The 25,986-nt window shown below is 42.9% G+C and overlaps 1 protein-coding gene across 6 annotated transcripts in view; it reads right to left on the bottom strand.

The window, feature by feature from the left end:
- The window catches only part of ADAM17 (ADAM metallopeptidase domain 17), a 37,719-nt gene extending 12,696 nt beyond the window's left edge, over nucleotides 1-25,023 (bottom strand). For 2 of the 6 annotated variants that reach the window (XR_012672883.1, XM_075145073.1), the window contains exons 1-10: nucleotides 24,780-25,022; nucleotides 12,224-12,356; nucleotides 10,616-10,749; nucleotides 9,598-9,686; nucleotides 7,351-7,519; nucleotides 6,428-6,558; nucleotides 4,589-4,678; nucleotides 3,384-3,497; nucleotides 1,815-1,959; nucleotides 1,198-1,286 (exon numbers count right to left, since the gene is read on the bottom strand). Coding sequence is in view for 5 of the 6 variants with exons in the window: in XM_075145073.1 (XP_075001174.1) it covers nucleotides 1,198-1,286; nucleotides 1,815-1,959; nucleotides 3,384-3,497; nucleotides 4,589-4,678; nucleotides 6,428-6,558; nucleotides 7,351-7,519; nucleotides 9,598-9,686; nucleotides 10,616-10,749; nucleotides 12,224-12,356; nucleotides 24,780-24,876 (1,191 nt within the window). In the remaining variant the exon portion in view is untranslated. Of the gene's footprint in view, nucleotides 1-1,197; nucleotides 1,287-1,814; nucleotides 1,960-3,383; nucleotides 3,498-4,588; nucleotides 4,679-5,863; nucleotides 6,008-6,427; nucleotides 6,561-7,350; nucleotides 7,520-9,597; nucleotides 9,687-10,615; nucleotides 10,750-12,223; nucleotides 12,357-18,598; nucleotides 18,673-24,779 lie in introns of those variants that run through there. The other 4 variants (XM_075145074.1, XM_075145075.1, XM_075145077.1 and 1 more) reach the window with 4 other exon arrangements.
- Nucleotides 25,024-25,986: the final 963 nt, after the last annotated feature.

Raw genomic sequence — 25,986 nt, 5'->3', positions numbered from 1 at the left:
TGGGGAACGGTTTTAAGCAGATATTTTTTTGTCTTTCAAAACCCAAGTGGACACCGTGCGACACTCTCCCTGTGAAACCAATCCATAATGCTCCCGCTGCCTCATCCCAAGCTTTGTGACTGCCACTGGGAAGACAGCAAACTCAATCTCCTTTGTAATCCAAGGCAGAACTCCAGCTTGGAGATTGAAAAACAAATGCAAATAGCATGGCAACAGCTAGAGCTCTTTGTCAACATCCCTCTCACACAAAGCTTCACTGTTTTTTTTTTCTAGCTTCTTGACAGCTTCTGTGCCAAGTTTAGCCCACACATCAGTTATGAATTCCCTTTATAATCAGGCTACAGAAAAGCACAGCTGAGAAGTCAGGAGAAGTCAGCGAAAGAGAAATACGCCCAACTGCAAAGATTTGGTAGATGCAAACACAGGCACTGCTCTGGTATCTTTACAAGTGAGACAAAGCTCACATTCAGGCCTTTATGTATTTACTATCATATCAAGTATGAAAAGAAAAATCCAGACACAATCAATTTACATTAGGCTTACTATTAGCACTAATAGGCCCTGCCTGTTATACCATTCTCTGCTCTACTTATTCAGGACACACACACACAAAAATCAGGTAGAGAAATTTCATTAAAAGGCCCAAACTAAACCACCCACTTTGCCTGCACTACTTTCACTGCTTTACCTTGCAAATGGAACAGACCAAGCGTACATCTGCATGTTGTAGATGTACGTAATAGCAAACATGTCGGTTTTTTCTTATTTGAGTCAGCAGACTAATTTTATTCTTATTGTAAGTCTACTTGTTGTCTAATATTTGCTTGTTCTGTTGAGGGCTTGGGGTTTTTTAAAAGAAAAAGACATTTAAATTCATCTTTGGATATCAAAATCCCGTTTATACCTGAACAACTACAGCTCCTATTAGACACTGGCTAGGTTTCCTCATCACTGTTTCCCAGGGAATTCAATTTTCAATTCCATTCAGTCCCAACTCCCCTTGTCAGCAAGGACAAAACCTATGATTTTGGTTTTGTAGACCTACATCCTTGTCTCCAGGGATCTGATTCAATCAGAAAGCCAGCAGCTTGTCTCTGAGAGAGCACAGAAGCTTGTCACAATCCCATGGCACACATCACCAATACACACGTACATACACCGAACATTCATGCTCTGCAGAGGAGAATACTCTCCTACCTTTGTGAGGATGGTCTTCCCATAGTTCTTGGTGCTGGTTAAGCCACTATTCAGATAGATGTCCTTCTTTGCAATTTGACTATAATAAGCTATAGAAGGGAGAAAGAAAAATCAAAGTTGCCAAACATTTTTCTTGCGTTTCAGGGTTTTTGGGGGGAGAGAGGGATACTTGTTTGGGGATATGATCAGCTGTATTGTTCTCACAGGCTCACCAGTGAGACCCTGCCTCTTGCCAGTTTTTGGAGTGGGGATTCTTTCAAGCACAGCACAAATAGCTCATGTATTGCAGTAAAGGGGAAAATATAAGAAATTTCCAAGACAATAGCATCTGCCATTCCAGAACTGCTGCAAGATGCACCCACACAAAGCAGCCCTTGGTCTAGGGCTTGGTCTAGCCAGCTTGTTCACACCAGATAGCTTAGTGACTTTTATCCTTCCCTCTCGTCTTTTTCCAGCTCCAGCCTAGAAAACAGCCATCTATTCTATCTGAAAACCAACCACTAGAGTCTATGCAAATAACACATCATGCTTCATGAAAGTTGGAGAAGAGGATTAAACACAAACAACAAAAACTAGCTTTCAACCCACGATTGAGAGGGAAGAAAAGAAAGCCTTGCCTTTAGGACAAATGCCACCATGACTGTTAGGTCTGGGAGAGCCAACATAAGCCAATCCAAGCGTTCCCATGTCAAAATCTTGATACGTGAAGAGATGAGCAAGGCACACATGAGCTGCTTTCTCAGCAATATCAAAGCTAAATTGCTTTAAAGAAAAAAAAAAAGTAAAATCTTTGTAAGACACTTTACGGTGCATATTACAAGTCTATAGATAAGAACATTTCTCTAATAAGCTAGACGGGCACCTTCTAGATCTGGTTAAGTCAGAAAAAAAGCAGCTGTTATCTGTCCTACAGAGCTGCAGAAAATTAAATGAATACCCAAGTACATTGTACACATTCATTTACATAACTTGTCTATTCATTTCCTCTTTTCACAGAGAGGGGAAACCCAAGTACAATAATTTGATGAAGATCACAAGGCAGCCAGTCTCAGGGCTAGACATATCAGGACTGCCTTTCTGACTCAGGCGACATATTAATAATTCTAATTGGTGTGTGCTCCGTAATTATGCAATGGAGCACTTTACCATGGGCTACAGGGCACATCAGGTAGTTTGACTTTGCATAATGTCACAGATGACACCAAGTTGGGCGGGACTGTTGATCTGCTGGAGGGTAGGAAGGCCCTGCAGAGGGACCTGGACAGGCTGGATCGATGGGCTGAGGCCAACTGTATGAGGTTCAACAAGGCCAAGTGCCGGGTCCTGCGCTTTGGCCACAACAACCCCATGCAACGCTACAGGCTTGGGGAAGAGTGGCTGGAAAGCTGCCCAGAGGAAAAGGAGCTGGGGGTGCTGGTTGACAGCCGGCTGAACATGAGCCGGCAGTGTGCCCAGGTGGCCAAGAAGGCCAACAGCATGCTGGCCTGTATCAGAAATAGTGTGGCCAGCAGGAGCAGGGAGGTGATCGTGCCCCTGTACTCGGCCCTGGTGAGGCCGCACCTCGAATCCTGTGTTCAGTTTTGGGCCCCTCACTACAAGAAGGACATGGAGGTGCTGGAGCGTGTCCAGAGAAGGGCAACGAAGCTGGTGAAGGGCCTGGAGCACAAGTCTTATGAGAAGCAGCTGAGGGAACTAGGACTGTTTAGCCTGGAGAAGAGGAGGCTGAGGGGAGACCTCATCGCGCTCGACAACTACCTGAAAGGAGGTTGTAGCGAGGTGGGTGTTGGTCTCTTCTCCCAAGTAACAAGCGACAGAATGAGAGGAAATGGCCTCAAGTTGCGCCAAGGAAGGTTTAGATCGGACATTAGGAAAAATTTCTTTACTGAAAGAGTGGTCAGGCCTTGGAAGAGGCTGCCCAGGGAAGTGGTTGAGTCACCATCCCTGGAGGTATTTAAAAGAAGTGTAGACGTGGTGCTTAGGGACATGGTGTAGTGGGCATGGTGTGTTGGGTTGATAGTTGGACTCGATGATCTTGGAGGTCTTTTCCAACCTTAATGATTCTATGATTCTATAACATCTACACATCATGCGAAGGAAGTAGAGGAGTTTCATCTGTTACTACATAGCAGCTATATGAATGAGTAATTTGCTGTAAGGGGAACAATTTTTCAAGGGTTACAACCTACCTCTAGGAGCATTTTCACATCCCAGGCATCTTTCTTTTCATCTGGGTAACTTTTTGCCATATTGTAATGCTTTTCTCCAGGTTTTACAAGATTTGGCTCATTGTGGATGATAATCTACATTTCAAAAAGGGCAACAACAATGTAGAGGAATTTTGATCAATTTTACAGCTACAGAAAAGCTTTCAATGTAATCTTAAATGTCTCAATAGATCTGCAAGAAGAAAAATTCAGACTCAGCATGCTTCTAATGTTAACTTTTCAGCCTCTGCTAGTTAAGATACACTGACTACATCATAAGCAGCTACACGAGCCATTTTATAGAGCAACATCAATAGTTTTCACTGTAACATTCTGCTTTGAGATGCATGTTACTCTATCAAAAAAAGACCACCCAAATATAACCAGGATTTACATCTAGTATAAATAACCCCAAATCATTTCAGAGTTCTAGCCAACCAAAACATATTTTAAAGGATTGCTACTTTCCCAGTAACGTAGAATTAGTGCATCATGTTCTTTCCCCCCCCTGCCCAATTAACTCTCCTTCCTTGTTCCTGCAGACCTTTCCCCAGCAAAGGGGCAGCTAGCTTGTACCATGAGTCCCTGTGTTTCATATCACAGCTCTTGCAGTACTTCAAGCCGAAGTATTCCTCTTCTTTTTAATGACCTTTTCCAGATTTTTGTGCACTAACTTTCAGGAGCCATCACATAAATTGTAGTCACTACATCCTGTGTGTCTACCCTATCCCAGCCTCTACACTATCATGCTATCTGAGGGGAGTTATTAAAGCTCTTCAGGCAGGATTCATGTTTTTTTCATCTGTGTTTGGGCACCACTCAGGCTTTGTAAGCTAAGCACTAGCCATAGACACAAACATTAAATACATGCAGAAGAGTATGTCTCATAGAAACAAGAATTGCTCATATTCTGGAAAAAAGCACCTTTGAATTGAGGTTAAATATAGAAAGATTCTCCCTGAAAACTCCCATCTCAAAAAGCTGCAAGGAACTGAAAATGGGCATGCTGTGTCAAATCATTAATACCACCTCTGGCAAGATGCTATTTCAGTGTGCTCCTGGCTGGAGTTAATAATGTAGGATTGGATTATTTTAGCTCTAACCCAGATAAAATAATCAGAAGTCTTGATATCCAAAACATGTTCTTATCCTTTAAATTAGAAACCCTTTGCATATCTCATGAATACCTGCTCTATCTGTATGCCGTACCCATTGAAGGCTCCATTGTCCCAGGAAGTATTTCGGTAGATGTCATCTACTCTGTCTATCAATTCAATCTATGTAGAAAAGAACAAGTTATTTAGTTCCGAGCTCTCATGCAATAAAGTTCAAGACACTCAGAGAAGCTGCAACATACTTATCTAGAAACACTCACTTCAAATTAAAATTGAACCTCATATAACATAACATATAACATATTCACTGATCCAAAACCAACAGCACTCAGATCCAGAGTATTATCAATTAGCCCTGAAAATTTTCCATCATAAAAAAGCAGTACAACCCTTCCCATTTATCACTTTCACTTGTGTAGCAGAAGAGCGATAATATTAAGAACAAGCCATCTTGGGAAACAATTTGTTCATATACTAGTTTTCCAGGTTTATTGGAGGGGAAGAGCAAAGGAGGGAGTTGTTTTTACTACTTTGTTTTAGCACGATGCCTTACCAGTTTAACTGACCCCTGAGGCCTGCTTCCCTCTCCCAGCCAAAACCCTATTATTTTCTTCATTATGGTTCAAACACAAGGTTCCAGAAAGTCTCTGGTCAATGCTCACTATCAATACCACCCTTCTCATGCTGTTCTCATCTTCTTAAAAAAACACCTTCTACTAAATATAAACCATCAAACTTGCTCAGAATGAAAAGTGACATTCAGAGCTACTCCATAATATTTTATGCTTTAGTTTTCCAATCACTGTGTTGTTTATAGTACACATCCACCCAGGAAACACAACAGTAGTTTAGCCTGGAAGAGTCATGTGTCAGATGCTGAGATAATAGCATCTCTGCAAATACACGAATTGAGGCTCTGTTACCTGGGGAATGTAAACATTTCTGGGGGCAGAAAGGTCAAAAAGCCAGCAAAGATGGAACAGAGTGATTAGCATTTCAAAGATTCAGGCTCAGAAAGAGACTCTTGACAAACAACAGGCCTCCAAAAGTGGTTTCATTTGTTTTTGTCTTGAGTCCCCAAACCCACACTCTCCACTTCTGCTGAAAGACTGTGGGCAGGCATTCTATTTCACAAAGACTTGTCAGGTAGAGAACCCCATTGTACTAGTTTTGGCTGGGTTACTTGGTAAGCAGTATGCGTGATGGAGCCCTGCTTTCCTGGAGATGGCTGAACACCGGCCTGCTGATGGGAAGCAGTGAATGAATTCCTTGTTTTGCTTTGCTTGTGTGCACAGCTTTTGCTTTACCTATTAAACTGTCTTTATCTCAACCCACAAGTTATCTCACCTTTACCCTTCTGATTCTCTCCCCCATCCCACTGGGGAGGAGTGAGCGAGCGGCTGGGTGGGGCTGAGCTGCTTGCCAGGGTTGTACAACCAAACAAATTGTTTACCACACCTGCTTCAATTTTATTGTTCTGGACAGAGAATCCTGGAAGAATTTGAAGAAAAACCTATACAAGTCGCTTTGCCTCTCATATGAGCTTTAAACATGCTTGAACTTTAAAGATGCTTGGATCATTTGCAGTGGAATTCAAAATCCAGGAGATTCTAAAGCTCTGACTGGAAAAAGAACATTTCTTAGGCAGAAAATAGCATAGCCACAAGTAGTACGTGAAGGGAGGGGATTTGTTTATAAATGAAACTTCAAGATTATTTAACTACAGTATCACCATTAGAAAATATTTTTAAAGCATGATTTAGCACTTTTCCAGGTAAAAAGCACACACAGTCATGATGTAAATATATACGTTGTAGAAAAGTAGTATAAGCTGTATGTTGTTTTAACTACTGAATCACTATTTTTTCCTCCATTTACTCCAGCAAATTGTAACAGAGTATATTTACTTACCAAATAGTTTATAGTAGTACTCTCTTCCCCACGGCCCATGTACTTGAAAAAACGGTGATCTGCCACTACCAACATCTTGCATGTGTTTTTGGAGTTCTCTGGAACAGCTCTTTTCTTCCGATGGATGCTTGCTAATGTGAACATTTTAAATACAATTAAATAAACACTCAATGAAACTGCCACTGCTGTGTCTCTTACCCTTATTTTAAGACATGAGCATGAGTTTGGGTGAGTTTTTTGGGGGAGTGGGGGATGTTTGGGTTTGGGTTTTGTGGTTTTGGTTGGGTTTTTTTGGTTTTGCTTTTGTTTTTTTTTTTAATAATTATTCTTAAATTTTGTCTTCATAACAGCCCTTAAAATTTGTTGTAAGGAAAGGAACATAGAGTAGTGAAATTAAGCTATTCAATTTCAGATTTATCTACAGAGTCTTTATGGTCATCATCTCAGCCTTAACATCTCTCCTCCTCCTGTTCCTAGTCATTATCCCCATCTCTACTGCCACAGCTGAGGACAGAGGGACCCAAAACTCTCAAAAACCCATCATAGCTCAAGGTGGATTCTTAGAATGACCACTGAGGCCAAACAGGTTGTGTTGCACAGTGCACAGAAATACAAAGTTGTTTTAAGGTTAGCTGGCAGCAGTGTAGGCGATCACAACAAACACTACCTAGGCCTGATGAAATAGCTTCCTCTCCTTAACCTACACTTTGGTAGGGCCAAATATCCTTTCAACGAGCCAGGAAGAAACATGCCCCAAGTTGTTGGGGCTTTTCTGGATGGGGAGCAGGCATGAAGCTGCTTTAGTAGTTAAACTAGAAGTAGCAACACAGATTATTGCCCAGGTTCTGATCTTACTTGCCTACGCAGCTAGAATTCAAGCATTCGTTTCAAAGATGCTGCTCTCCCAAGGTACGGAGACTCACCTTCGTTTTGCTTCCTGTCTTCCAGTCCTTTTGGCAACAGTTCTTCTTCGTTCAGCTTTAAATAACCACACACTTTGGGGGACTGCAATCGTGAGAAATCTTTAATATCTTCAGATCTGTAGACCAGCAGTCTTTCATCTTGCACATTATCTACAAATCTCCACAGTGGCTGACGGCACAAGAAGAACAGAAATGCAATCAGTTAGGAACACAACGAATGCAAAGACTAAGTCTATATAAGTAAAAAATTGTATTTATGTACCATCAAATCTCCACAGCTTTATATGTACAAACACACAAATACATTGGACAACAATAATTTCACCTACAACAATAAGTCTACTGATAAAACGACGTCCCCAAGAAAGCCAACAGAATTCAACTCTTTTATGCTACACAGGCATCCAAAAATCTAAGATCATCTCAACAGAACAGCGGCAGCCACCTGATAAGGCTGTAGAAGAGACAGGATTTTTCTTCCCCTCCAGAATATGAGCAAGCTGAGGAGGCACCTCAGGCTCCCTCCATAACAACGTGGAGACTGGCACAGCCAGGGAGGAGATGCTTAGACTATGCTAACAAATGCACTGACCAGAAGCACAGGAGCTGGCAGATAACAGAGACTATCTAAGTGCACAGCAGAACGCAGTCATCACAGCAGAAGGCAGGCTCTTCAATGTTCAATCGTTACCCAGGTCACTTATAAGCATGAAAATTTCTCCAAAAGCAAAGAAAACAAGAAAACCATGAAGTCCCTTCCCACGGTTTTCCTAATCCCCATAGCAGATGCGTACTGACCACCTCTTTTTTTTTTTAACCAACACATCCCTATTAGCTGTACATAACAACTACGGCACCACCACCAAATACAACATAGCCAGGGTCTGTTCTTTGGGCAAGGCCGAGTTGTACAGACAGCCCATGTCCACACTGCAGAGCACCTGGTTCTGGCTCTCCTCTGGCCCTTAGGCAGTGGTCTTTCAACTTCAACTATTTAGCATACTACGCTTTTGGTTCACAGCAAAAAAGTCCTGAAATGCAAAGGCTGTGGTGGCCCTGCAGTCATGTGTCTACAGTGCGAAACTGAGGACGCATGTCCTAGGGCAAGGCACGAGGGCACCAGGGGTTTATATGGAGGTCTGCAACCTTTCCAAACAGCGCAGGAGGACCATGAAAGCAAAGGAAGGCAACGGCGGAGTGGCTTTGTCCATGTTGCCTTTTGGGAATGGTCTCTGGCACACACCATCTCTGCACAGAAGCATCATCTCATCCAGGGTTGGATAGGGGCCGAAGCTGACCCTGGGATGCTAACAGCTAGGCAGTGTGGGCAAGCCAGAGCCTCCAAGCCATTGCCTGCCTTTATTTAGCTGTACAGACACAGCCAGCGAGGAGCAAGGGGGTTGGCTGCGTGGGGAACTGAGACATGCTTACATTACTCTGGAACACAAACAAAAATGCTTTAAAGCACAATCAAATGGCTACTATATGCTCTCAATGCAAAACAAAAGCACAGCAGTTTGGATATTCCAAACACATTTTCATACTTTAACATGACAGGATTTCCCAGGTTTACCCATAATTCTGCATATCCTTGGGTTTGAAGACAATTACAATATCTATATAACACTCAGCCATAATTACTGTTATTCAGCTATTCTAATACAGCTTGTGTCTGGGAATATACTGCACTGAACAACTCATTAGGATAGTCTCTAATTACGTATTTGTGGAATTTTTTTTTTAAACCAATAGTTTAAAATAACACAAGCAATGAACATGGTGAAAAACAGAAACAAGGGAGCTGGGAAAAAGACCAGATTTTCAAATAAAGCTCTAAGAATGGGAAAAATTCCAAGAAGAAACAAAGCCAAAATTTTAGAAAGCTCAACAGACCTCAACTCTGCTCAGAAGGCTGCAGTTTGTTATTCTAGAGGACATAATCACCACTAATTACTAACGTTGTATCATTTCTGTTTCTAAAACCCTTTCCTGTTTAAAACATACCTTCTCCCTGATGTATCTAAAACATGCGAATGTCAGAGAATGTCACTCACTAATAAAACTCAACACTTGCTAAAGTCAAATTGGTTTTACATTTCTCTCCCTCCTCCCTACTCACACCAAAACAAACACCACCACCAAGTCTATTTTGAGCTACAGAGATGTCAACGTGACTAACTAGAAAGAGAAACACCCACGGGGAAAAGAGATGATTGTTTGAATATTGCTTTCAACAGTAATGCGTACCTCTATATTGTATTCTTCTCCGTCAGTATTGATTCTTACTGTAAAGTCTTCATTCCCAATATGTGCAACAACCTTGGAATTATGCTCTCCTTTAACATAAGCAAGGAAAAATGAAATTAATTCAGGTCTATTTGCATGTACTCCTGCACAGACACTGTTTGTTTTTTTTTAAACTGCTTTTAAACTTCAAGCCAAATTACCTTCCTCAGTCCCTGACGAACACTATACTGTCTAGTTTAAAGAAAAAAAGAAATGAACCAGCACTCCCCCCAACCTTAACTTCTCATAGTGATCAAGATTCAGATTTAATTGGTAATTTTGCAGAAGGTGTTGAGATGGCTGTGGGGATTAGTAATGGGACACAGAACATTTCTGCCAACAAAAGCAGCTTGCATCTTACTACTATCAGACAGCAGTTTCATGGCGTCAGCCTGCATTCCAGTGGAAAAGACTTTCACCACATCACAAAAGCAATGTAAAAATCAAAACAACTTAGCGGAAGCATTAGTGTTGGACTAAACTGGAGCAAGATACCCTTTCTTTACAGAAAAGTAATCTGCAAAGAACCATCTTAAAGTCTTTTAATATAACAATCTGGGCAACACTGCATCACCACTAAGTAGCTGGGCTTTGTGTTCTGGGACAAAGAACATTCAAGTCCTACATTCCAGCTGGAATTAAAGCCACCATCATCGTTCTCCAATTAAAAAAAAAAAAAAAAAAATCACAAGCTGCTGCTTGAGTAAATTATACTTTTGTGTTCTGCCAAACTAAACAGAAGAGTCCTATCTTAGAACCTTGGTGCAATAGCTCAAAAAACCCCCACCACCCACCAAACCCACCACAAAAACTCCACAAAAACAAAACCAGAAAACCCGAGGGGCACAAGAATTAAGTTTACTTGTTCATCCTAACCATATCTGATGAAAATGAGAGCAATACACCATTTACTCTGGCCAAGAGACTTGCGCAAAGCTGGGCTTTCTCAGCACTGACACGCAGTCTAGTCCATACTAACCAACAACATGTCCGGTGAAAAAGTCTTGCCATTGAACACGATACTCCTTTTCCTTGCCTTCACCATCCACAACTAAAGCTTGAAATTTTTCTGAAAAGTGTTCAGCAGTTGCAGTTAAGTATAATTTAAAGTGCCTGTAAAAGAATTTACTTCCATTTATTTTTAAGCAAAGTATACATATACATATACAAAGTATAACAGATACATCCAGTCTCCATTTTTGTGAGGGTCCGAAAGAAGTTAGAAAGCATTAATTCCGATAAGCAGGCTACAAAAACATATGCTGTGTAATTCGTAACTGTAAATATTTTTGAAGAGTCAAATACGTTTAATTAAAAAAAGAAAAAATAACCCCCAAAACAGTCACGGTGTGCTCATGATGTACCTTCTCCATTTGCAGTCAAGCAAAACCAGTTACTGGTAACTATTTAAAGAAAATCAGACCAAGGAATTTGTTCATCTATTCTAAATTAAATTATCTTCAAGTTCTTATTTTCTGAAATAATACAGTCAGAAGACCATAAACAGAAATCTGAACTCTGTACATTTTTATGATATATTGTCACAAAAACTAAAGGCTATCCCAAGAAGTAAGTAGAGAACCTTCTCTGGAAGGAGCCTCATGGGCTCTTGGTTTATGTTGGCTTTGTGTCAAAGATTTTTGGTATGCCCCTCTGCAATTATTCCGTAATTATCATTGGCAGTATTGCAACCTCACCATAAAGTCAGGGTGCACAAGGCAGTGCAAAACAGGGACAGCCAGGCATTTGATCCCATTAACCTTTTATACTTGCTACTTAAAAATTATCCCCTCACATTTAGAGATTCAAAAAATATGCACAACAACTTGCACGACAGTTGTAGCTGTAGATGGCAGATGGGGAAGGCACATGAGAACACAGAGACAAAGATGTCAGATGAACAAAATCAACCTACACTTGTTAATACAAAGCATTATTCTCACCCTGCTCCCCCATTTCACATTCACAATTTCAGCACTCAAAAACCTGTAAGACACTTTTCTGACACTCCCAATAAAATCCCTACAACCTTCATGCCTGCTCTCTTCTACCTCTCCTTCCCCTTTCACCTGTGCTGCTATTTCCCGTCTTATATAAAAAAAAAAAAAGATTAAAAGAAGTGTTTTATTGAATGGGAAATTTACACTCAGTAGGAAGAAGATTAAACCTCCATGAAAAAAAAATACAGTAAGTCTCTTGGGCAATACACATACACACTCCCCAAACTGAAGGCAGAGATTTTCAAGAACCAGAGGACAGCCAAGAACTATGACAATGTTGCCAGATGAGGTGTAAGTGGGATCCAGCCCAATCAGTGGAAGTAATCTACATGAAACCAACGCTAAGAACAAAGCAAAAGAAATCTTAAATCACTGCCACTTCAGCAAACAGAGTAATACAATGAAACTTATTTTTCTGTTTCCTCTGAGCCTCTCTGAAGTCATATAACCATGCAGATCACTAACTTAGAAGAACTGGCCGGTCATGACAGAAAACAAGATAACTATTTCTGGGTTTGGAACTGTGCATTATTCATCACAAACTGAAGGAAAATATTATGTTATTTCATTGCTGATGATTTAATTACCTTTGCAGGGCTGAAAAACTTAAGAGCCTCTCTACGTGTGTCTCAGGCTGGAGGTCCCTCTTCTTCAGGGAGTGTTGCTGGATGCTAGACTGAGAAAGGATGTCATAGTCTGAAAGCATGGACTCAACTGTGTCTGGAAGAACAACATGGAAAGTTTTAGTTTCAAGAGACACTCTTTCACAAATGCACACATAAAACAGCAAAACAGAGCCTCCCACTTCAACAGCAAGACCACAGTTTGCTCTGATTTTAGGATAACTATTGTACATTTCTGTAAAGGTGCATTTTGTATAGGCAAGTAGAAATCATAGTGCGAGACAAGACATGATCTGAGAAAGGCAAACAAAGAATTTAGTTCACTTCTTACAGCAATTTTTGAGCAACCAACTCATCATTTTTACTGCCATAGCTGTGCAGAGCTAATGCCCTCGCTGGTTGTCCTCTCGAAACTAAATAGGGGAGAACGTCCCCACTTCTCTGGAGTGAATCACTCTCCTCCTCACCTGCTGGTCCCCATCTGAGTCTGAGGAAGAAAATAATTTAACCTAGGAAACTTCTACCAAATTCACTGCAGGTCAGGACTGCATTTATTACCTTTCTGTCCAACAGTAGCCAGAAAACAGATGTCTGCATAGCATAATCAGTCAGAAATAACTGATGAGGCACCTCACAGAGGCACCTCCAGGTACCCTGGTTTCCCAATACCTTACGACCACACAAAACTCCTTTGATTTCCCTACTCAGAACATGAAAACTTCTTCAGAGGAGGGAGACCAAGGGCCTGAACCCCTATGGGAAGCAGCACACAAATTACAAATTCAGGTCAATATTCTTCACATGCTTCCACTATTAACAAGCGCACAATGCTGGCTGCCAACGGTCTTTGACTCTTTCTGATAAAGCCTCCTGCTGCTTTGTAAGGCGTCCCTTTGCCAGGAGCACCCACCCGCACTCCTCCTCTCCGGAGCACCCACCACCTGGCGAGACACCTGACAACCACCTTCGCTTCCACCAGCGCGGATCAATTCATTTGCTATTTACAGTCTTAAACAGAGGCCCTTATGCCCACATCACCATCTTCCTTCTCTGCCAGAGGCGTTCACTCTTTTCACTGCACCAAATGAGGAGTCAGCTGTGTTTTACAAGAGGCAGAAGTGCTCATCCAGTCATTATTAAAAAAATTCCCCTTTTTTTCCCTTCCATTTCCAGTTGTGCTTCTAAACCAGACATGATAGCTACCAAAGTGGGCTTTCATTAACAAAGACGGCCTTCCACTTCTTCAGAGCCCCTGATCACTAGCTTACACCACCCAGTGAAGTAAACTCACACATCTTATTGGACTTTTAAGTAAGCACCACCACTCATAAGCTGAGTTTTACTGGCTCTTGTGTAACAAGCCAAGACTGCCAACTTGAAATCTAGATTGGTACAGCTCCTGAAATAATAATTTTTTTTTTAAACCTGATACTCAGTAGCATCATTTATCCCCAAATACATGCCTCTAAAGCCCAAGAAAGCCTTTAAGAACAGGCGCACTGTTTGGGCCAAGGCAAGCACCTTGCTTTTTCTTTTACGAGGAGGTGGTGGGGAGAATTAACCATCAGTGTATGTGCACACACGTGCTTGTGTACACTGGAAGTGAGGAGCTGCAGAAACAAAGGTGACCCTCACAGCACTTTTGGCCCTGCACCAGACCTACCAGCAAAGTCATGGATAGGGGACACAGCTGCCTTCTCGTGCAGCAGAAGCCACAGAGCAGCGGCTCCCAGGCTTCTCCCTCCCCGGCTGCCCCTCCCCTGCCATTAAGCAACACAGGAAGGGCAGTGCAGTTGCAATTTCCTGATTTCTGTTTACAACCAACAGGTCGAGAGCACCTGCAATCGATTACCATGCGTTTCGGGTTACATGCAAAGGCAAGTTTCCACCACCTTCCTTCATGTTGTGGGTTTTTTTCCCCTTATGTGCCCAGTTGCTGCATGTCACGCAGCGCCTTCACCGTTAGCTTGCCACATGCTGCAGTACTGGTTCACTAGAGCCACACAGTGAGCAAATACCTAAAAATCCCTAAAACATACCTTTTCTTTAAAAAGCCCATTATAATTCATTGCTTATGATCTGGCACCTGCCCTCATGTAGAACCACCTGGGAGGAGGGTAGGGACAGGCAGGGAAAAACAATTCTGAAAAAAACCTCATTAAACTGTCTAGTCCTAAATTCTTTTAATTAAACCTGAGATTGTTTCAACACTCAGCTAAAGCGGACCCCTCGATTAACGTGAATGTTGATATATGGGATACCAAACATTGGTTCATGACACAGAGCAAGCGTGTGGTATGTGGGCCATGAATCAAGAGAGGTGTGGTACCACTGCCGCGCTGCTCCGGGACTTACTGACACGGGGACTTGTCAAGCACAAGGTTTGCCCGAGAGGCACAACCCCAGCTGCAAAACACTACTCCTTCTGCCCCTTTCCACCTCTGCCTGCAAAGTATGGCCCAGAACCAGGGGAAGGTCATGCCAAAGAGCAAGATGCAGCTGCCACTACAGCCAGACAAAATGTCTCAGTTTCACGGCAAGAGAACTGAGTAGTCTGCTAAAGAAATTAGGTTTTCCTATTTGGTAGGCAAGGAGAACTTCAGAAGTCCTGCTCCACCTCAACACACACGAACACCCTTCTGGAAATGCCAAAAGACACGGGAAGGGTAGTAAGAGCAAGACCTACAGAGTTGATGAAGATGAGTAAGATGATTCTGTTAAAGTAACAAATGAAACACAAGACACTCCTAGTTCCTGTAACCCTGAAACAAGAATGCACTTGTTCGTACTTCCTCTTACCCATCCTAAATTTGTTTGCTTTTAATTTTACATGTAACGTAAGTAAAGACTTAAGACATGCTATTACTAGACATATATCTGTGAACTAATTCAGGTATCAGACAGATGTGGAAAAAATATATTGGTAACACACTCAAACCAAAATTTTCTGTAAAATTTTCATACTGTGAAAAATGAATCCATGATCATGGCTTATTGAAAAGAAAAGATGAAGTGTCATTATTTTAAACAAAATGCAGAACTGTACAGAGTTCAACTGTACAGCAGTCTGTGGAAGGGAGCCATAGCAAGCATATACTTGACTACTTTTTATTCAAGTTTAATAATCTTTCTGGCATTCCTTTCTCATTATCTTCACTATGGTCCAAGAGCCATTTCCCATGGGCTTCAACAGCACCAAGCTGACTCAGGTTTTCCCAAACCACTTTCCTGCGGTTCCTTCCCTCCCTGCCCCTCCTAGATTTCTGCGTTCCTCTCTTTTTGGAGAAGGACACCTTAATTTCATCCTGATAGCCCAAATATTTATTTATTTATGATCGCCAGCCTTTACCTCATTGCACCTTCTGCCCTGGCAGGAAGGACCTTGCCAGAACATACACATCTCAGGTTTGTAAGAGAAACAGGGAAGGAACATCGGTGGCAAAGACGATGCCTCAAAGTCCTCAAGAAGAAATTCAGAGCAGTGACTTTACCTCTAACCCCAGCTTTGAACTCACCAACTGTTTCCTCCTTTTCTTCCACCTTGTTTCAAGGCTAAAAGCCTACTGCCACTAGACTTTGCAACTTAGACACAGGAAAATATCTTTTAAGAAAATTATGGGCCAGTATTCATTGCAGCAGGCTACTCCAGCAGCAAAGAGCTCAAGAATGCGCTGGGCAACAGCTTGGCTCACTGAGTTGGAGGCCACTGCATGTTTTTTAAAAGAGGAGGTTTCTCTTCAAGTGCTCAACTACCAATTCAAATACCAATGGCATCCTTCTCCAATCAGCTCAGCTTTCACAAGCAGAACAGTAAATTCCCATGATCTCATGCCCAGTCTATTGCTCGGAAAGCAACAATTAAATGTGGCAAGTCAGCCATTTCGTAAGCTTTCTTTTGAACTGCGTTATTTATAGAAAGGTTAAGCTTATCTAGAAGCGTGAAGTTTTAACTCAGAAGATATAAACACAAGATCCAACAATATTTAAAAATATTACTTTCAGGATTTAAAAATGACCACAAAAGCATCAGAGAGGTTTGCAGGAATGACTGCAGTTATTTCTCCAACCATCCCAAAGGGAATAAAAGCAGAAATAAATCTCCTGTCAAAAGCCACTGGGACAGGATGACAAGCCTACAGAGAGTAGCCCTAGAACAAGCATGCTGAACACACCTGGGGAGGAGTTCGCTGTGTGACTTAAATCATTGGCATCTCCAAGTCTGAAAAAAGGGCTCCCGCCTGTATTTTATGTGGCACTCATTGACTACAACCCAGGTATTGATCTCAAGCTGATTTCCAATGGATATCAAATGCTTAACAAAAGCTTGTGAGCAGCTAACTAATAACAATTTTTTCTGATTCAGCTGGGGAGTGACTGAATAGTTGAAGGGCTCCACATTCTTTATTGTTATTATTTATTTTTTTATTCTTCAAATGATGCTCCTCTTCATACATAAAAATATTTTAATTAAAGTAACCAAATATAATCACTTCAAATATAATTCACAGCCTCAGTCAGAATTTGGACCAGGAAACACAGACTGGAGTCTTCCCAACCTTAACCATATGAGCTAAAGCAAGTCTCCATCACCCTACATAAAACAGCTGCCCTCGTGTTTGTGGTAACAGCCGGTTACCGGCTGCAATATAGCAGGATCATTTGACTGGAGCACCGTTCCAGGGAATGCTAATGGATAAGGCACTTATATATTCATACCTCAATATATTCATACCTCAAATGGGCACACAAACGGTCTTCACCAGGCAGGAGGTGATGCAGTCATGCCTAAATGTTTATGGGTACTTTCTCTTAACAATTTACACTGCTTTTAGGAGACTGCTGATGAAGAGGACACATTGAGAAGATCCATCTGTGAGAAAGCTGTTCCATACCAGCTCATTACACGTGGTTACATTTTTCTCCAGTACATCTGGTACAGAGCCATTGCCAAGGACAGAAAACAAAGTGAATTGAAACACTTATCCCATGTGAAACAGCCCATGCTTTTAACAGTTTAGATAAATCATGTTTACTTGTTTCCACCAAAGAGTGGCTGCTGTTTTGCTCATCGAGTATACGCGAACAGAAGAACTTGTGTGAGAAACGGGTTCAAAGCAAGAACGGAACATATGTCAGCCTGCTTATAAACTGTAACAGGATAAAGGTTTACACTGTCTAAACACATTTCTAGACAAACCTGTTAGTAAGAATGGCCAGCCACATCAGCATTGCTTAACGTTTTAAAAGACATGTTTTTGACTCGATCCCAACTGCACCAAACTTGCTAAACCATGTGAGAAAACAAGGTGCCCAAATTCCGTTAGTCACCAGCACAGCACAGACAAACCCTGGGGGTACGGTTACACAGACCTCACGCTGGGAGGTAAGGTAGGCTGCCGATTTACAGTCTACCAACTACTCCATGGTATACTTTTCCTGCAGTTACACAGGGTAAACTACTCTGTACTTACCACATGTTGAGAAGTGCCCAGTGATAGATACCGTGAAAACTTAACAACCTACGAAACACCCTTTAGTTCATCTCAGGAAAAACTTGTTCACATAGCTGCACCCTTATACTACTCCAAAGTTTTTTCCCTACAGTAACATAGACATCTGTTTCTGGACAGTGCGAATATTTCCTTAAGGGTGCAAATTCTGTTTAGCAGAAGCCGTACAGATAATTAAACTGCTATTTCTGGTGGTTTTGAATACAGCTGAATACCCTCAATGGCTCCAACATGTTACCTCACACACTTTCAACCTTTGCGAATTTTCTCCTTCACTAAACAGAACTTAAATAGGGACCAGCGAGGAAAAACATTTATTCTATTGAACCGATGTTATTTATAACTTAGTCTGTTCTATTAGTGAAAGCAGAAAGCACTTTTTGAAAAAAAGAATGCAATATCCTGCTCAAATATTGACATTATAAAAAATAAGGAAGCCCCCTGAATTAACATCCTCATATTCCAAGTGAAACACGGGCAATAGAGCTGTCTCATCTTAAACCAGAACAGCATGATATGACTCGATGCTCAAAAAAAAACCAACAACCCCAAAATCACATGCTTTCATATATCCTGCAGACAAGAACAGCCAAGTCACAGGATGTAGTCTTCTCTGGAAACAGATCATTTGTTCAGCTCTCCAAAAACTGTCAGCCTCAGTACTGTGCTTAGATACCACACCACAAAATCCTGCTGTGTCATAAAATAAGTTGGAGCGGAGCTGATTCTAGGTAGAAACTAATTACTGTCTGGGCTACACTTCCGAGACCAACCCCTTCTCCCCATCTGACTGCATCTCTTCTCCCTGTGGATACGACTTTGGACTCACTCAGACATGACGTTCCAAAATTCAAGGCACGTCACAGGTACTGAGGGGCAGAACTTTATGATTTCAGTAACAATCTGAAAAGGTAAGAAAGGAAATCAGGGAATGCAAAGGGATACCATGTTCTTGTTCAACACCTTAGTAATTACGGATCAACATTGAGTGGGTGGCAGCTATAGGTGCCTCCCTGCATAACAGAGCCCTCTTCCCTTCCGACCCCCTAGTCCATGTACCTACGTAGGTTAAAAATCCAAGTACCAAGGAGGAAAAAAAAAAAACAAAAGTACAAATAATGCATATTAAGAGCAGCACAGGAAGACAAGGATGGATATTGTGAAGACATGCAGGGCACGAGTGACAAATATGAGCTAAAAAGCATACAAGCTGCAGACTGGCAAGCAGTACGGTCGCATACATCTACAAGAATAAAAGACATCAGGAAGACCATCAGAACCGTTGAGAGGGTTGCGGGATATCCCCAAAACAAGCAAGTTGGAGCGTAGCATATGAAATCTGTAGAACAGGACAGCAGGATGTACTGCTCTTTGTTAAAGAAACCTGGCTCTTGGTTAACCTTTTATTACACACAGCAAAGGACTTCCCTTGATCACTGTGGGAAACGGGCAAACTCGGGCTCCTGCAGTCCATAAAAAGGCTAGGGGGGGGGGGGGGGAAATCAACCTGTTTATAACAGAAGTTAAATATAAACTTCTATCTCAAAGATAAATCTGTACTGACTACTAAACGCATAATTAAATCCTGGTGTAACGTTAAGAGTGCAATCAGGAGAACCCTGCACTGAAGAGCTGGCTGGCTGCGCTTCCTCTCTCAGCCCTTCCAGCCGCAGAGCAGAAAGCCATGCTGGGGCTTTTGCACACACACAAAAAAATTCCAGAGTAGCAAAAACGTGAAACTGAGATGAGTCATTGCTGCTATCAGCAATGAACAGCAGCAGTGAAGTTGTCAGTTTTTATGGTGGGGGGAAAGAAAAATAAAACCACCCCAAATCTTGAACGCAAACAAGAATTTTACCTTTGGCTGCTTAGAGGTCAGACCAAATTGGCACCACTGAAAACCAAACTCACACTGAGCACTTGATTACGTTCTCATTACAAAAATCTTGCAATGGTTAAGGGTAATTCTTAATAATTAGAATTTAATCTAGTGTTGACATTCTTCATTTTGTTGCCTTTGAGTACTTCTCTCAGGAATTACACTTTTATCACATTTTCTTTCTTTTTTTTTCAGTTGGAAACAGAAACATTGACCAATTCACATGAACAAAAGAAAACAAACGCAAGAAAAGTACTTTAAAATCTTGATATTAAGTACCACCATAGGACAGACTGCCAATCCACAACACAAAAATCACACTGGTAATTTGCATTCAATAAGGCCACGTCTACATGAAGCATTTGCTGCTTCTATGGAGACAAAGCGTACAGAATACTGTATCTTTATAACTTAGCCTGTAATATCACCTGTGGAAACACTGCATCTACAAATTCCTGGAATGATTTTGAAATAATCCTGCAGCATCCCGGGCAGGTATCACATCCTGCTATTAGGCTGTGTATTCTTGGATTCTCCTCCATGTGGTGCATGGTGAGATACACACCCAAACTTCAGCTTGTGGAGTCAAACTGCAAAGCCAGCTCAATCCAAAATAGTCATCTTGCTTCAAAGGATATTAAAATGGGACAAGAAACGGTAAGAAAAATGGCAGACTACGTTAGGAATATTAGTCATTTGGCTCTTACCTAGGTCTTGCCTTAGTCTGCAACAGATGCTTCAGTCCAGAAGGACGAAGTTTAATGTTGCATAAGGATTTTGTCACTAATTATCTCACTGCGCACTCTTGACACTGAGCTAAACTTCCAACCCCTCAACTCTTCAGCAGCCAGTTACATTCCTGGCCTTACGGACTTCCTGTGCTTTGTCACACCAAGTGTGAAGTAGAATTCAAAACTGACTGCAAATGATTTTATGCTGCCCTCTGTATCACTCAGCTCCCCCAGTTTATTCATCAACACCATTATAATTTGGTTTTTTTCATTCAACAACTTGTAAATTCTAGTCTTTTGATGCGCATTATGTAGGTTTGTACTGAACCATTTATAATGGGTCATTTCTTCAGCTCATGCAGTTTGTTTTAAGTTCTGTGTAGTATCTGAGCAGTGTGGAAAAAAAACAATTCAAGCCCAGGTTACCTGCCTCAGATTTTATTAGTGTAATATAGCAGGTAGAAAAAGACCACCAGTGAGTGATTCAAAGAACATCATCTGTCCAGGATAGGAACATTATTTCTTTTAATTCCCTGCCTAGCTTGTGATAAAAAGATTTCATTCAAAACAGGTAACAGTAGAGTAAGACACATTTTACATATAGACTCTATTCTGGGCAATCCTGGATACGTGCTGCTTAGAGGCAGCGCACTAATAACAACACCGTGTTGTAAAACAGATTCAAGCAGTTCTTTAGATATACTCAGTGATATATTCAACAGCACTGAAGCTGGATATTTGCACTGCTGTTCTTTTCAAGTACATTAAGCCCCGTTATCATTCAGATATGTCTGAGCTCCAAGACAAAGAGCATTAATATTTAATAGTTATAAAAGGTTACCTTCAGAGATAAACAACTGAGAGAAAAGATTTTTTAAAGTTGACATTAATTTTTCAGAGGAAAAACTATAACAACTAGTCATTGTATTGACTAGTAGAGTCACACTTCTCCCAGAAATTAATCCCTGCTGTTCAACATTATTAAAAAGAGCACCGCTTCCAGATCATCTAAAGGCAACAAACTGAGGTTGATTCCATCCCTCACCTTAAGCACAAGCACTACCACCCCCAACACGCAGGGCAGGTACCTGGACAGTCACGCTGTGAGCTAGTCCAGGGAGCAGACTCCACAAACAGAAAACACCCCAATACAGACACCCTGCCCCTTACCGAAAAAAAAAAGCGCGATTAGCTTCCAGGCAGCTTAGCTCCATGAATGTGCTCACAGGAATGGGGAAGGGATCAGAAAGCTGAGGCCAGGATTGTGGCAGTCCCAATTTAGATCAGTTTAGACTGCTGGAGCACCACACCCTAGGATTACTTCAGCTAAGAAATGCTGGGAAATGACCCACGTCTTTTTATCTACTTATTCTATTCTTTGTCAAATTCTACTTTTCACTGTATAATCATTTTTTTCCTTCCTGAAAACCTGAAATTTTAAAGAAACAAGCAGGAAAGTTCTTAATAGAAACCACAAAACGGTAATCCTTGAAACTTCCTTAAAGATACTGCTCACCAGAAATCTGATTTCAGTTCACAAAACTCAAGCTTTGTGGTTAAACAGAGCTCTCAAAATAGCAAAGTTGAAATTAATAGAAGGAAAAGATGATATTTCAGAAAACCAAGCTGTGTGTAAGATGAGGACAACAGAACTCCAGCAAAAGATGACCATAAAACCACAGTAAAGTAGGCAAAGATATTTTGAAGAGCAGCTTGTAATACTTGAAAAGCTAATACTTGCAATAGCTTTTATTATATCAAAAGAAACCACCCAGCTAAATAATCAAAGGGGCTTGTAAAACAAGTAAGCTGCAAAGACGACCCCAATAATGGATGCTAAAGGCCAGTACCAAAAAGTAAGAGAATAATTGACCTTAGAATTCACTGCAGAGGAGACTGAAAAGATCCCCGAAAGCTTATCTTGATAGGATGAATCTAAAGACCTGCCTCCAAGACTCAAGTAAAGGGGCTTTAGAATAAGCCAAGAAAATGAGCAATAACTCAACAGGACATGAATGTATTAACCCGAGAGTTATAAGCACTGAAAAAATTACACTGGTCAACTACTAATTGTGGTATGCAAGTATGGTGCCACTAGTCTTACTGCAGGTGGCCTGAAAGCTGTTAAGTGCAGGATGCATTTCCACTCCAGGTATCATCTAGGGGCCTAATCAACAAATACGCTCAATGTCCCTACCTGACAAACAGGTACTAATAACAACGAAGTGTCAATTACTAGACCTGTGACTAAATAAGATACTAGGGAAGTAGTGCCTCATATATATTACCATTCTGAAAGAATGAAGTATGTGGATAAATATAACACAGTTAATGGAGCACACCTGGATTTTTCAAGCTCCCTCACAAACTGCTTTTATATATTTAGTTTACTGAATGACAGAACAAAATGTTTGATGAAATTTAGTGTGTGAATGTGGGAAATAACACATGAGGAAAATAAATCCTCACTCTATCTATGCAGCAAAGTTATTACCACTCAAAAATAAAAAACAAAAAATGAAAAAGAGATCTTGGAGTGACTATTAAACAACAAAAAAAGGCCAAAAAATTACTCAGAAAGAAGACAAAACTAAAAGCATTCATCACTACAAATCCATGGTGCCTTTGGATCACAAATACTGCATTGCAGTCATGGTCATACATCTCAAATAAATAAATAAAAAAAAAATCCAATACAAACAGGAAGTATATAGACAAAAGTAACAAAGACCACTAGAGTCATGATTTTTTTCCCATACTAAGAATTATTACATAGGCTAAGATTTTCCCACTTAAAAAAAAAAAGAGATTACAAAGGAGACAAATTACATAGGTCTGTAAGTCACTAAAGGTGTAAAGAAAATAAATAATTCTTCCATATTGACCATTCTGACAACAGAAATAGTCAAAGTTTAGAAACAGAAGAAAGGAGTTTTTCCTCCATGCAGTATGTCATAAAATTGAAGAGCTCATAGTCCAGGCATGGTGGTACAGAGGCCAAGAATACAAAAGCTATCAGATAAAGACTACACAAATTCGTAGCAGATAGGTCCTTTAGAAGGCATAAAAATCTGACAGCCCAAGATGCAACCTCTGAGGAGCTCCCTGGCCTACCTGACATTCAAAAGACACACTGTGTTTGCTCTGTTTCTGTTACACTTCCTGGAGCATCCACCACTGAACCCTATCCTTCCCAGCTTCCCGCAGTCACCAACTGCTGAGGTCTGCACAGAACCACAAGTCCACCTCAGGTGCCGACGAGGAAGAGAGAGGCGCAGCCTGGACGCCTGTCGGGAAATCTGCCGAGAGGTCTGACCAAAGAAAGGGGACTTGAAGGAGTCACCCTTGGCCACACCAAGTGGAGACAGGACATGACTGGGTAAGACATGACCACCGCCTCTTGCAAAAGCTCGTATGTCATTTCAGTGATAAGCTTTTGCTTATCAAACAGAAGTTTGCAACCTCTTCACTCCGAAGTAAAAGTTTAGATGCAAAACTAAGTTTACGGAAGTTAAATAAAGCAACGGTTCTCCTCCGTGTTAAGCTTTCTAAAAGTCACATTCAGCTCCAATAGCTTCAGGCTCTCTCTGCAACGGTGACTCTCCAACCAGAACTATGAAGGGAAGCCATTTATATGATTATCCTGCCTTAATATAGCGCAAACTCCTGCGAGGAAAACTCTTTAGCAGATCTCGAGTGTGAAGATAAAGGGGTCACATCACCCCCCTGCAGAGAGCCATGACCACCAAACACTGCCCATCAGTGATGCCTTCAGCTGAAGGGGGACTGCCGCCACACCGGGAGGGGACGAGGCCCACACGGTCTTCAGGGACCCCTGCACCCCGGGAGCCCCCACCGCACACCCACCCACCAGGAGGCAGGTGCAGGAGCAGGCCGCGGCCTTGCCCATCACCACGGGCCGGCCTTCAAGTGGGTGCTCAGCCAGGACACAGGGTCCCCAGCTCCTTCCCCCCCCCCCCACTGGGGCCCTGCCCCAGTCGCCTCTCCCCATTCCCCCCCACTGCTACCCCTTGGCAGAGGTGAATGTGCCCCTCCACCCCACACATTACCCCATCACTGCCTCCTGACAGAGGCGGGTGTGCCCCTCTCCCCCCGCCCCCCAGCAGTGGTCTCTCCCCAATTCCCCCCCCGCACACCCCTCATGGTCTCTCCCTCACCCCACTGCTACCTCTCGGTAGCTGGGAACCCCTCTCCTCCCCCTGCCCCTCAGCAGTGGTCTCTCCCCATGCCCCCCCGTCCCGCGGCAGTGGTCTCTCCCCACCCCACCCCACCGCTACCCCTCGGCAGAGGCGAGCGTGCCCCTCTCCCCCCGCCCCGCAACAGTGGTCTCTCCCCAACACCCCCTCCCGCGGCTGCCGTGGTCCCGCCCTGCCCCTTACCGTAGCGCTGCCGGCGCGGCGGGCGCCCCAGCGCCTCCAGCCCGCCCGGCCCCCACAGCAACACCAGGGCAGGGACCAGCCACAGTCGGAGCCTCATGGTCCGGGCGCGGCTCCCTCCTGCACCGTCCGCCCGCTCAGTTCACATCCGGTCGGGGAAACGTCGCCCTCCGCGCTCCGCCCGCCCCGCGGCCCCTCGCGCCGTGCCGGGCCCGCCGCCCTCCTGGGCCCGCACCCGGAAGCGCGGCGGCTGCCCGCGGAGCATTGTGGGCGCGGGCGGGGCCGCCATCTTAGGCGGCGGGGGCGGGCGCTGAGGGGAGGCGAGGCCCGGCCGGGGGCCTGGCTCTTCCGGCGCCGCGCTCGGGGCAGACGGCCCTCGGTGCGACGTGCGCGGTGTCGCCGCGGCTGCTCTCTCCAGCAACGGCTGCGCTGTGGGGGTGTGGGGCGCTGCGTGCAGCATTCTCCCCCCGATGGACACTCGCTCTCTCGGGGCATCCTCACCACGGCGCCCTTGCCGGTCCCTTGGAGGAGGAACAGGCCTCCCGTCTGCCCCCCTGAAAAGGGAGGGGGCTCCGTGTTTCTGCAGCCCCTCTTTGGGTGAGCTCGGGGTGCAGGCCCGCCCTGGGGGGGACTGCAGCGCTCTCGCATCTCACGCACAGCGATGTCTCATGCAGTTGTGTTTGCGACTCGCAGAAGATCGTTTCTTCTCAGTACACGCGCGTGGCTGTAGTAGATAACTTTACTAGGTTTTGTGTAGTTTTCTTAGCACGACTGAGGTTTGTTTGTGGCACCCAGTACAAATAATGAGTGATGGATCCGTGAGTCAGCTTTCCCAAACAGCACATCTTATTGCAATAAAAACATACAAAGGTGTTACATGGGTTACAGCTGTGCTGTGTGCCAGCTTATGTTTTCTGGAATCAGCTTGGTCTCGTATGTATCTGCAGATGCCTCTAGCAAAGATGGTTGCAAATGATGTACTCAGCAAAAATTGAGAAAACCCCTCACTATCACCCATCCTGCTTTTTGCCACACTGTTCATTAGTTAACCTGAAACACTTAAACAGCTGTAGCATAAGTAATTATTCCTTATTCAATTTTTCATAAGACACATTGCTTAAACCAAGAGTGTAAGTAAGTCTCCCAGTTTCTAGTCTCCAAAGATGGGACGATTATAAGAGGCCAAACAGCTGGTGAAGCTTCCAGTGGG

The sequence above is a fragment of the Calonectris borealis genome, chromosome 3 (assembly GCF_964195595.1).
Source record: "Calonectris borealis chromosome 3, bCalBor7.hap1.2, whole genome shotgun sequence".
In the NCBI taxonomy this organism is placed as follows: domain Eukaryota; kingdom Metazoa; phylum Chordata; class Aves; order Procellariiformes; family Procellariidae; genus Calonectris; species Calonectris borealis.
This window is presented reverse-complemented; position numbering and strand designations above follow the sequence as displayed.